Source organism: Macrosteles quadrilineatus, unplaced genomic scaffold (genome assembly GCF_028750875.1).
Source record: "Macrosteles quadrilineatus isolate MER2022 unplaced genomic scaffold, UCM_ALF_1.0 Scaffold_8__2_contigs__length_117827958, whole genome shotgun sequence".
In the NCBI taxonomy this organism is placed as follows: domain Eukaryota; kingdom Metazoa; phylum Arthropoda; class Insecta; order Hemiptera; family Cicadellidae; genus Macrosteles; species Macrosteles quadrilineatus.
Genome location: NW_026542601.1, coordinates 44070799 through 44084602, shown reverse-complemented (window position 1 = coordinate 44084602; position 13804 = coordinate 44070799). Strand labels below are relative to the sequence as shown.

Sequence of the window (13804 nt, the reverse complement as noted above, 5' to 3'; positions counted from 1 at the left end):
CAAGGTTAACTGACAACTGGGAAAGGGGTAAGACTAGCCGAAACCGATTCCGCGAAAGAGGTGTGTGAGGTACGTCAGGCAACAGCCCTGCCAAACGCAAACTATGGTTTTTGTAGCAAAAAATATAGTGACCCGGAGGTAACAAAGTTAAGGACTATGCTGCAATTTCAGCCAAATGAGGCAGTGTACGCCAAGTGTTTGGTCTTCATTGATACACAACAGATTGTGTTGCTTTTCCCTGTACAGCTGGCTTCTTGTTCAGTCAACGATGAAGACTAACAATTCTCTCTTCATCCTAACAAGCCACCAATTTAGCATCAATTATGCTGCGATGTATGCTGATGTTATGTGGCTCATCTAGATGCGAGTACTGAAAAGATGAGATACTCACTTTCCCTCCAACTGGATGCTCTTGGTGTCCTCCAAGGTCATGTCATTCATCTCCCAGAGATGGAGAGTGTTGGTGCTGCTCAGAGATACCAGACGACCCTGTAAACAGATCAAATCACTGACCATCCATATTCATACATGGACTAAAGTTCATTAGAATGCAAGTTGAGGGTAAGTTCCCACACCACTTTTTTTGCTTAATGTATGTTGCAGCTGATTTGGCAAACCTCAGCTGTTGAGCAATCTTTTTAATGTAGGACCAAGTGGAAGGGATAGATTTCCTCCCCTACAACCACCTACATTATGTGAACGGAGTATAAATAAGTAGATATACTTAGATCAAGTAATAAGACGTGGAAAGATATATTTTTAATGCCTTAGGAAAATCTTTTAGAAACGTTCTTATATCCGAAGAAAGGTACGTTCTTAAAACAGTAACACATGTTTAGAAGCAAATTTTAAAATTAATATGAATGCTGGTTGAATATAAAATGGAGTAAGATGTTTTTTGTGGTTTTATAAAGCTGTGTTCACATTCAAACCACCAAAAATCTACTTGTCTAAGGATGAATGGTAACCAAGTCATCTTATTGGACAAAATTAGGAAAATGAAATCCTCAACAAAGTAACGTGCAAATCAAAAATATAATCACAGATGATGAATGCATGACTACAATAAAATAGGATAACAAGCTATCGTCAATCCACTGTGTAATTATTTGTTTATGCAGAGTTTTGTTATTCGTGGCCACAAATGTTCGGCAATTATTGAAAATCGAGTAATGAATTCTGAAACTAATAATTTGTGAATGAAAGTTTATTGACAAGACACGGAACGTAACCTATTATCGGTATTATTGTACAAAAATGAATATAATGCATGTTTATTTTGTAAAATTTACAAAATTTAATTTTGACGGAGTATATAGGCAAGCCATAATATTACCTCATTGGGGATGAATATCAGCCTGGTGATGGCAGTCTCTGTAGTGGGAAGATGTCCGTAAAACTCCACGCCTGGTTGTCCAACGCTAAACTGTGGTTAAGGAAACTTTAACAAACTCTTACATACTTTGCTATCCACCACAATAGAATGTTACATGGAGGAGTAATGTAACTTCTACAATTTAGTGAGTCTGAGTAGTGGGCCAAACTACAAATCTAAGTCAGCAATGTGGCCTAAGTAAGTATCTAAGTCAACTACTGTTGCCGCCTATTCAGTACAGTTTGCTCTCATACTGTACTGGCTCACCCCCTTCGCTTGATGCATTCCACGCACGTAGGCCTAAGGCTCTTGGTTGGAAAAATGAAGGGAAAAATGAATGAAGAGTCTAGCGACCTCTAAAAAGTAATAAATAAGTTTGTTTGATCTTTTAGGATAGCAGAAAATTTTTTTAAAACTTGGATTCAATTGTGAATGTGGCTAGTTTTATCCAGAACATCTTGCTTTTGTAAACAGCTGCCATGTGTCACTGGAAGACAATTTCTAACCAACATCAAGTGTATTTTTTTTTAATTATATTTATTAATTTATTTTTATTTTTCAAATAAAAACACAAGAGAGTTCAATACTATCGCCAGTTAAACTTATCATTACATACTCTGAGTGATGTCACAACCAAAAACAGTTGAACCAATGTAAAAGACCTTGACCTCGTAGTGAAATTTGTTTCATTAGCGAGTAAAATTTACATGACAGCTTACAATGATGTAGGCCTATTCCAATTGTTAGTGATAAAATAATGTAACAATTATATGTCATGTTTAGTAATTCTCAATACAGTATCAATAGTCCTATTCTATTTCTTAATTTCGGTTATGGTATGTAAAGAAAATTACTATAAATTCTAACTTGTTTAAAAATAATAAAAGTCGGTTTACGGTCTGAACTTAATGTTATATAAAAAAGATAAATATCATATAAATGACTTGGTTTTAAACATTAAAGGCTTGTAGGACCTTGTACTTAAATGAACATGCTTTAGTAATGAAACTCAGAAAACTCATTAATACTGTATGTACTGTGCAAATTCCGGAGCTATTTGACAGCTTTTTATAATAATTAATTAGCCTATATGAGCTAAATAAAAAATTAATCATACAATGGATTTTATTTTATGTAAATTGCAAAGTTCTTCAGGTCACTTAAAAAAAGGCGTCTTGGGCTCCTGAAAACTCAAATGAAACCAAAAAGCACTGTGGTCCCATTACATCCCGATCCCACAATGAGAATCAGGTAAATACCAGGGTATAGGCTGAGATGAATTCTTTGTAGCAAAAATGCTACAAACTTTCAGACATCTGCAGCAAAAATATTATTCTTTAAGCATTTAAAAAAAAATTCAGTAATATTACATGTTTGAACATTACAGGTAAATGCAAATTTCTTAAGGAGAAATTTGCTGAAAATATTAATGTAACAAACAATCAGTAGATCAGTACTTGGTACGTTAAGGATACACTTTGATACTACCCGTAGCGGTGCCGATAGCCATAAGTCGCAGCTCCGGGTCCCATGCGACACAGGTAGGCTTGTTGGGGAACCCATGTTGTACAGTCTGCAACAAAAATTACGTATTACTGTATTAACACAAGAAGTTGAAACATAACTGTAGAACGAACGAAGCTGTACAAAATGGTTTCATACTTGTGTACATAGTATATAAATTCAGTTGAGCAAACTTCTAGGATCTCTGGCTGTCTTTATATAACAGCACAGAGTAGTAAGAATGACAAGTAATAAAAGGAAAATAAATTTCAATAGTGTTAGATTTTGAAACTACAACACAATTAGTAAATCTTTATTATTCGTTGACCATGTAGCCTACTTAGAAGGGTAACAGAGGCTAAGTTACAACAGCTCAAATATAGGCACACATTAGAGGCCCACCCGACCCAACGAAGCGGCAAATGAGTGCTTAACAAGTCTTTGACATTCGAGGCGGGCGGGAACTGTCTCTGATATTGATTCACACTTTGTCGTACCACTCAAAAACACTTTGATATTTACTTCCTAAAATAATCCCTTGTCTGCACAATTGTTAACAAATAACATAATGAACTACAACTACAGTGTTCTACATCCATTCAAGTAAAAACACATAGAAGAGAAAATACAAAATTGATGCTAAAACATATACAGGGTGTCTCAGACCACCCGGCCGGCTTGTATAGCTCCAATATGAAAGCAAATGGAAACCTAATTGCAACTGGAACCCCCTATTTTGACCCCAAGGAATTCAGCTAAATTATTTTCAACCCCAAAAAAGCACCCCAAAGGGCAGATTTTGGGGGGTGGGGGTGGTTTTTGGGAAATTTTCAAATGTAAAGGGGGGTCGTGTTATACCTCTTTTTAAAGGTCCTTTAGTCCTGAGTATTTTAGTGGAAAAAGATTTAAATTATCTTCATCCCTATTTACAGGGTGTTCAAAAACGTACAAAAAATAGACCTTTGAACTACTTTTCACTGTAAAGAGGTGGAATTTCGTGGGGGGTTCAAATTTTGATAACACTTTAATTAATAAATGAGCTTTCAAAAAACTCTGGTTTCAACCCTTTTGCTATCTTTTTACTTATGTTACGCATTTTCAAACTTTTTGAAGTTTCAAAAGCTGTTATCTCAAAAATTTCAAATGGCAACATGGGTTTCATTACAAACCACATTGTAGCCCTTAAAATTTGCTATAACTTTTGTATTTAATGTTTTTTGGTATCTTCATTGGTTAAAGAGATATAACGAAATTAGTGTATTTTAATGTTTTATTAAATGGTATTCAAAGTGTTTGCTGTTGCAAATGTACACCACTAGGTCTCAATTCAAACAAAATCTTGTCTAAAAAATAAAATAGTACTCAGATTGTTGATCTTGGAAGATTGATAAAGGAAAGAACACAACTGCAAATATTCTTAGTTATTTTACAATTTTATGGCTCTAATAGTGCTTTGAATGAATAATTTGTTTGAATCAGCATTAATAGCCTACATACCGATGGACTTCTACAAATGCTTAAATTGCCTTCAATTTTGTTCCATGCAAACCCCAACTCTGTTTATGCACGTAGTACTTCTTCTCCACTATTATGGTACTGTATTGCTATTTTACTACCGCAGGTGCATTCACCTCTTTTACAGATCCAGTAAGTTCCTTATAATTTGTTTTATCTTATCAAACGTGACCAGTTTCACGCACACGCTCATTGATTTCGTGATGATTTTTTTTATTTACCAGTAGCATTTATAGACAGTATTCATTCAAAGCAATTAGAACTTTGTAATTGTAAAATAACTAAGAATATTTGCAGTTGTGTTTTTTTTCTTTATTAATCCTCCAAAGTTTAACAATCTGAGTACTATTTTATTTTTTTAGACAAGATTTTGTTTGAGTTGAGACCTAGTGGTGTACATTTGCAACAGCAAACACTTTGAATACCATTTAATAAAACATTAAAATACACTAATTTCGTTATATCTCTTTAACCAATGAAGATACCAAAAAACATTAAATACAAAAGTTATAGCAAATTTTAAGGGCTACAATGTGGTTTGTAATGAAACCCATGTTGCCATTTGAAATTTTTGAGATAACAGCTTTTGAAACTTCAAAAAGTTTGAAAATGCGTAACATAAGTAAAAAGATAGCAAAAGGGTTGAAACCAGAGTTTTTTGAAAGCTCATTTATTAATTAAAGTGTTATCAAAATTTGAACCCCCCACGAAATTCCACCTCTTTACAGTGAAAAGTAGTTCAAAGGTCTATTTTTTGTACGTTTTTGAACACCCTGTAAATAGGGATGAAGATAATTTAAATCTTTTTCCACTAAAATACTCAGGACTAAAGGACCTTTAAAAAGAGGTATAACACGACCCCCCTTTACATTTGAAAATTTCCCAAAACCCACCCCACCCCCCAAAATCTGCCCTTTGGGGTGCTTTTTTGGGGTTGAAAATAATTTAGCTGAATTCCTTGGGGTCAAAATAGGGGGTTCCAGTTGCAGTTAGGTTTCCATTTGCTTTCATATTGGAGCTATACAAGCCGGCCGGGTGGTCTGAGACACCCTGTATAATGGATGCAAAACCAGGAATTTCAAAAACGGAACCGAAACTTTAAAATTCAAACTCTAAATCTGTAAATCTAAAGGTGGGTTAAGCTTGAAAAAAGGGAAAACCGCTAATAATAATATAATATTTCTCATGCAGTTAGAACTTAAGGAAATTTAACTCCTGACCCTGACATAATAACATGAACAACAAGGATAGTTTAGTATTGAAATTTATTGACGGTGGTCATTATACCATGTACATAAAGACGTTTGAATATTAAATATTATATCTTGAAAATAGCATACGAATCTAGATTTTCCAAAACACTATGGTTCAAATGCTGTACAGTATTCTTGATGTAGTGTACTATTTAATAATGCAAATATGGTAAGTCAGGCCTGAAAGTGCAGCCTACCTCTAATAACATTAGGCCTATTTGCACGCCAATGCATGTAATCTTATTAGGCCTACTGTGGATATGCCACAGTAAATGTCAAGGCATTAAACTTACATTCATTACTTTGACATCTTGTAATCAACAAATCAGTTAGTTACACCCTTACACAATCAGATATCAAAAGCACTACAAATCAATTTTTGCCTTCTCACAAGATCCAAGTCAATGCTTTGTCGTATTGTTGGAAAAGAAAATCAGTCGGATTTCTTGATTTTTCAATACCTATTAATAATTGCCAAAATCAAGGCGAGGGGAAGAAACGGATAAAATATTTATTTATTTCTAGTTTCTAGAATGAGTAACATATGGTTCAAGACATTTCAACAAGTGAGCAGATAAGAGTTTTTTTTTTTATTTTGGGATTAAAACAGTAAGCAGGATACAACAGGATTTTCAGCTCTCATGATAGATCTTTTAGCGAATTTCCCTATAGGGAAGTAGCTATTACCGTAGGTCTCATGGTAAGACCTAAGCCCGGGACCGATTTACTTTTTCATTTTGATGTCCCCAGAGGCCAAAAACACCATTCGTTCAAATTTTTATATATCTATATATAGAGATATATATATATATGTGTACATCCGCACGATAACTTGAGTAATTTTTGTCCGATTTTGATAAAATTTGGTTTGAAGGTGTAAGGCAGGATAAACTTGAATGAGTTCGCGAACCAGCATGATCGGACTATGGGAACGGGGGTTTATGGGGGGTTTTATGGGGTAAAAATAGGTTTTTCCCATTTTTGACCCTAAAAACACAAAATTTCACAATTTCTTTTTAAACCATTTTGTAGAGCTTAAAAAAACAAATAATTTAGTATATTGAAGCGTTATTATGCGCCTAATTGTTACGGAGAAAATTTAAAAAAATTGTAATTTTAAAATTCCCATGTTATTCTTATGGAGAATAAGTCAACTGTTGTAGTTTGCTTGTTTATGAACATATTTTGATCAAATTTGGAAAATACATTAATTTCTTACTAAACCATAGTACCTTTTAATATTTTACATTAAAAAAAACTTTTTTACCCTCCCTGTTGCAGCAAACCTAAGTACTCATTAAACTAATTCTGTTTAAATAGGGAATAAATGTGATATTTTTAAGGAGACAATTTAGTTTAAATCTAATCTGGCAGATGGAAATTCGCTAAGTCTGCAGGTTTGCTGCGGCGGGGGTATTTCATATTGCTTTCAAGATAAAAACTAACCCAAATTAATAAAATTATTCCAGACAGGGTTGTAAAAATTAAAGACCTATTTAGACATGAGACTTCTTTAGGAACACTTGGGATGATACGGGAATATTAATACAGGATAAATTAGGATTTTCATCACAATAAAGCGAGATAAAATGATAAAACGTGATTTTCTCGACCTGGTAAGCGAGATTTTTGTTTTGATCGCTTTTCCTTTGAATTGTGTTAGTAATTTCTTAACTTATAAAATACTACATGGAAACTATAATCAAAGAGTGACTTTACTTGGGATCAAACTGGCAACTACGTGATTGGTAGACTATCCAATACAGGAGCACAAAAACAGAGACTTAAACCATCTTTCAAACTTATTAAGCACAGTTTGTAACACACTTTAAAATTACAAGCCATAATTACCCCAGTTGAGATTTTTTTCAGAAATATACCATCAAAATAATTACAGTATGTTCAAAACACTAAATAACTGTCTTAGGGCCTCTTTTAGTGCACAACTTTATTAAAAAAAAAATCATTAAAATTTTAAATAGGCTAATGTTTTTTTTTTTTTTTATTAAATTATATTTTGGGTACCTTAGACATTTTAGGTTTGTGTACTAATTTAACTAATCAACTTATCCAACCTGTTTTGTCTAGATAAACTCAATTTAAAGCGTATCTTAAACCAATCGACAAGTTTAACCGGTTAAAAGCGCTACAGTCAGTTCAAACTACAGTCATGGGTCACACAAGACACTTTGTACAGTCAGTGTCTAGCCACAATTGACCTACAGGCCAGGAGGCGTTGCTAACTTCCACTTTCACCATAGAAGCCCCTCTGTCCCATACCTTGACATATCATATTACCCTAGGATTGTGTTACATTGCCTGACCAGTGCCAATCTGCCACTGGCATGATATAGATTATTCTGTACATTTAGCAAGATAAAGCAACTTAGTAACCCCATTGACTATTGGATACCCTACTGAAGTAGACATCAAATCTATATGGACATCTGTCACCAATTTTTTATTTTAAAAAATCAAACTTAGTTGAGAGAGGCAGTCACAGAATGTGCTAGTGTCTAAAATTGTATTTTCTGCCTCATTTTTTGTTGCTTACATAGTTGATGGGATATAACAGTTATTATAGGTCATCATAATAAGTTGTTTCACTTGGTAAAAAAGTTCTAATGGACAGATATTAGTAATTTACATCAATACAATCTATTGGTGGCTTACATCGGGATGGATCGGTTGTCTAGTTAAAATAGTGAAAGTTGATAAATAGTATTTTCATATATTTTGTTGCTTAAAAAATATTAGCCTACATTGTAAACCTTTTAGCAACAATTAGATTTTTTCTTTTTTAATTAACAAAAATGTTATGTTGTGAGCACTTTTTGTTTTATCAATAGTCAAAGATTGTAAACATAAAAAAACCTTCTAAATAAGAGATATATTCCATAAATTTGATTTCAAAACAGCTGCGCTCACAAAGCCAAAGCCTAGGCAGAATGACACTGCATGTTTGGATATTTATATCATTTGACCTTTCAGTTCAAATTTAGCCGACTAAGGAAGTGTAGCAGTCAGTGCTAAACTCCGTCCTTGACCACGAGTGACTCTCCATTTATACAAAAACAGCTGATTGTAAACAAAACAGCTGATGACATTGTTGGTCACGTAGGCTACAAGTAGTGATTCATACTTTCAAGTGGTCATCTGGATTATTCAAAATTATGAATAAGCCTAATATAATTGTTAAGAATTTAAATAAAGTTAATAAACAATACTGCAATACCTTCATTTTTTGTACCTAGTTTATTCATAGAATCTTTAAACAGATTTTAATGTAAAAATTAAGACTTGATTTAAATGTTTGATCTAGATCAAAGAAAAGACAGGGCAATCATAAAAATGATGATTTTGGGTAAAGATAATAACATTTTTATTAGAACGAAACGTACACAGTATTTTTACAACTTGAACTTAGTAACTTCTTTTCCCACTTTTTAACAATTTTGTCTACCCTATTTGTTGGCTATTGTTTATGAACAGTAGTTAATGTTTGCATTGGTTTAGTTAAAACTCAGCATTTTAGACCCAACAAATGGTGAAAAGTTATTTTTGATTGATACCCAGCAAAAAGTCTATAAATGAAAATACAGTTTTTACCATCATTTCATTCAACATTACCATCATTTCATTCAAAATTTTCAATCACTAAAAAACACTACTAAAAAACACCACTAAAAATTAGTTTTAAATTATTGAATTATTGTAAAGAAGCAGTACTGGATAAGTAATTAAAATAATTTGTTGGATTTTTGTATTCAGAAAATCGACCCCTAAATACTTAGGCATATTGGGTAGGGTACCGGTATCAATTTACAGCTCTTATCCTCTAGATGTGCCTTTTGCGGGTTTGGATGATATCCCGTGAAAGTCCTTTGTCCTATAGGCTTTTAAAATGTCAGAGTTAGTGCTGAATACTGTTGTCAATCAACTGAACTTTTGTCAAGTTTAAGTTACATTTGTTTACATATAAACAGATGGCAATGATACAATGTTGTTTAGCCTATATCCATAAGGAAATGAGATTATCGTTACAGTTGGTAAAGTTTTAGTGAATTCAAGTAAAACTAGTGTACCTGTTGCTTGAATTTGAGCAATTGCTAAGAATTACGGGCATGATTTTAAAACGAATAACAGTCATAATTTCTGATGACTTTGAAATATACGACTCAAACATTATGGAAATAGGCTACTCAAGATGTACTACATAACAGATCGATATAATCAACATTTATTGTAAATAGTGTTTTCTACAAATAGCCTTGCTCATAGCCGCATTAGGTTTCCAGACACATTATGTGTCCAAAAGCCTAACAGCACGACTCCCTCCCCATACCGCCCTGAGCGATAGGGATCATTGAGATTCGCTCTAACCTTTCCTCTCCCCTTCACGGGCAAATTTCATTCCTTTTCTTATTTCGTTTGTTTCTTCTTTTAAATTTTAAAGCCTTTATGTATCCCTGGTTTTTCATATTTCCCTAGCTACTTTTTTAAACGTCTCAATTTTTTCCTTGTCACTCATCATGTTTTGTTTTCTCATCTCTAGACCTATCTTATCCAAGACTTATTCCTGTTCTCTCCTATTTATCTCATGATATTAACAATTCATAAATATGTGACTCGTGGTTTTTATTTCTCCACATCTACATTCTTCCACCATGCGAAATCTTCACAAATTCGCCTTGAAATTTTCCATGTCCTGTTCTCCCAATCTTGTTCCAGTCTCTTTCTGATGTTAAGTATGTATCCGAATGTTTACCTTTTAAACGTTAACACAAAACACTCTGCTCCCAATGCATTTGCCACTCATCTAATATCTCCTCTCTTCTGTTTCCGATGTAGTCCTACCCACCTCCTTGTCTTCCAAAATCAACAGCTTATGCAGCGATTATCCAACAGTCCTAAATCGAATGTGAAATCTTCAGGCGGCTGTTGGAGAGTACACTTAAACCCAACACGGAAGGGTGCTTGTTGTATTCGGCTATCAACGACAATAGTATTACTGTATTTGTATTTCGTTCGCATACCAGTTAAACCATTAGAACGTTTTTTTGGTTATGTTTTGATTTTGTGCAAAGTTTTAGTATAGCCAGCTGTTTCAAATATTAGTGTCAAATTCAAAGTATTCATCTGTTCAAATGTAAACAAACATTTTCTCCCTAAGAATAACATGGAAACTTTGATGGCCACTGGGGCAGAGCCCTGACGGAATTCCAAAGTTTTTTTGTTTGATGGCAAAACTACATGTTAAGACCTTTCTAACGACACTTTGGACAAGGTGATCGGTAGCACCACCACTCCAAAACAATTATGACAAAAATATGCCTAGCGTATTAAATATATAGATATTGTAATGTTATTTGTATAAAATGTAAAGATGAAAATGACTTACGTCAGATTTTGTGTTTTGATAGGACTTTGCAATAGAAAACTGTATAAATTAATTAAAAATATCACAGATTTTTAAGTCTCAAAGTGACACTGGCTGCTAGTGTAACTATATAATTTGATGAATTGTCGATTAAAAATATAAACCAAACATTTGATAGTGTTGATCACAACTGTAACAAATTTTACTAAAGCCTTCCCAAACCTTCTCTATAGTAGCCTACATCAGAACTTTAATCTCTATCACCTATTTAGATTCCAATTGACACAGCATCACGTGTGAAATTAACTGTTCTACTTCCACTCAAATTAGACAAGAGGACTTTTATTGGCCAAATTGGAATTGGGACGGAGCTTAATTGAAATGGAATGTAGGTACTTAAAACTGCCAGTTGAAAAATTGTTAAGAATTATTAAATGTTCTGGCTTTTGAACCTGGGTAAACTCTATTGTTCTACGAAGTTCAATCGAATTTGTAAGGGAATCTTAAGTTAAAAAGACATAGCCTAAATGTCGATTTGTTCATAATATTTTATTGTGTTATTAATTAATATATTACCCTAAATTATAATATATTCATCCTTAATTAATCAATATGCCTGTGTTTTAATACCGTAGACCTATTGTGGGTGCTAATATGATATACTAAATGTGGCAAGTCTTAAAAAGAAACAGGAATAGGCCTATAAAAGTTAACCTAGTCCTACTGTATTCAGGCTAAAGACAAAAGAAACACAGAAAAATGTATTCCACACAGTAATACGTATTTTATCTAAGTTGTTTTCCTTCTATTTAGAGGGGACTGCCAACGGTTTAGTCCATAAATAAATATGTGATGTGTAAAGTTAAAAGGGACCTCTGTTCGTGACCTAAAATTTTCAGTATGGCCGATAACAGTAATTAAGGTTGAAAATATCAAAATTAAGTTTTTTATCGATTGTCAGGCCCACTTTTATAAATGGGCAGACTGGGCATATGCCCAGGGGCACCGAAGGTTTGGGGGCGCCCCCCTAACCACCGCCCGCCCGCACTAGGAAAAAAGGGGGGCGCTGCTTTTGGCTTTGCCCAGGGCTCCACTGGCCCTTAACGCGGCCCTGTCGATTGTCATACCCCATTTAACAGTGAACAGGACAGTATCGGTTAAAATATCGAATTGAAAATGTAAAAAGGTCAAAATAAATCCTTTTGTTAGCCTCTACACTGTCTGAGAAAAGGTAGGGACCTAACTCTTGTTGCTCAATGTTATTTTGCCATAGGTAACGACAAGAGGTCCCATTTCCAATATTAACTTTATCAAACAGACTTTAGTCAAAAAAATAATTTTCTTGCATTCTAGTGGGAATTTAGAACACGAAATAAAGTTCAGTTTATGGACAACTAAATATCATCTCACAAATATTGCGGCCCCAACAAGAGGTCCCTTTTCTGAAATTTTTTTAAAAAACTTGTTTTGATAAAAAATTATTTTAACGAAAACTGCCGTGAGTTTAAAAGACGAATTGGTATTGTCTACAAAGAGGACATTATAAGCTTTCTTTTGATGTCAAAATTGTGTCACGATAAAACTGTTTTATGCGTATTTGAAATTTTCAATGTGTAAAGTTATCATCAAATGAGTGGAAAACAATACAACAAAACATTCAACAAACAGTAAGAGGGAGGAACATTTGATCATGAATCATAAAATTCCTTAACATTGGATCGAGACCATAGCCAATTACACTCTAAGCAAGTTACACAAAATTAAACCTTAACCATGCATCTAAAAAATCTAAAATAAAATGTGTTACAAGTTTAGGCTGTAACTAGCGACAATTAACGAATAAAATTCAGTTAAGAGCCATTAAAAAGTAGCCAATAGGCCTATACTTTGTTGCCAATAAACAATAAAACAAACATAAAAAGGAAGAGAATCATTTGCACGAGGTAAAATGAGCCAATGACCTTCTGATAGGATTTATCAGCTGCTGCCTGTAGGTCATTATTCCACCTTGGGTAGTAACAGGGTCAGTGACCTCGGGACTTTAGGATTGTTGTAAACAATAGCATCAGATCTATCTCTTTCATCCCGTTAAAAAGTCATTATGGCTACTATAATGTTTGGAATACATTGTGTACGAAGGTATTAACTTAGGCCTATTGTATTTAAATTTAAATAGTAATATTTTAAAGAAATTACTGAGTAAAAATATTTTTTTGGAAAACGGAGCAGTGCCAGTGGTTAAAGCTTAAAAATTAGGTAGAAAGATGTATTGTAAGATCTAAACTCTATTAAATTCATGGCACTAAGCGGGTACTGTTATTGCCTACAGAATAAGTACCGGTACCAATAATGTAAAGATCAGTATGGTATAGTAGAACCTCACCAACTCAACACCTGGTAACTTGACAGTCTGTTTACAGGGTGCACGCAAAAATAATCAATTTTTCCAGAACATTTAGTTTTAATTAAAATTTAACATTTTTAAGATTATTTACTACATATGTGAAAATACTCATGTAGGCCTAAGTACGGTAATAAATTTATAGGCTATGTAAAAGTTAGTCTGTTATGAATTTATTTATTTACCTAAAGCAATTAAAATAAAAATTTGAATGATCTGAATAACTTGACAAGGCCCAAACTCGACAACCTTCGAGTCCACAAATAATTGAGTTTAAGTAAGGTTCTACTGTACCGGTAATGTTGCTTAAGAGTTAATGAATGAAATATAAGATATAACTAGTGAGCCTGTTGCTTGAAATTGAGCAATTTTCAAGT

The 13804-nt window shown here is 33.6% G+C and overlaps 1 protein-coding gene across 4 annotated transcripts in view; it reads right to left on the bottom strand.

Moving 5' to 3' along the window:
- The window catches only part of LOC128999765 (lethal(2) giant larvae protein-like), a 52411-nt gene that overhangs the window by 35210 nt on the left and 3397 nt on the right, over positions 1 to 13804 (bottom strand). For all 4 annotated transcript variants that reach the window (XM_054426431.1, XM_054426430.1, XM_054426433.1 and 1 more), the window contains exons 2-4: positions 2851 to 2948; positions 1337 to 1421; positions 392 to 489 (exon numbers count right to left, since the gene is read on the bottom strand). In XM_054426431.1, coding sequence (XP_054282406.1) covers positions 392 to 489; positions 1337 to 1421; positions 2851 to 2948 — 281 coding nt within the window. The remainder of the gene's footprint in view (positions 1 to 391; positions 490 to 1336; positions 1422 to 2850; positions 2949 to 13804) is intronic.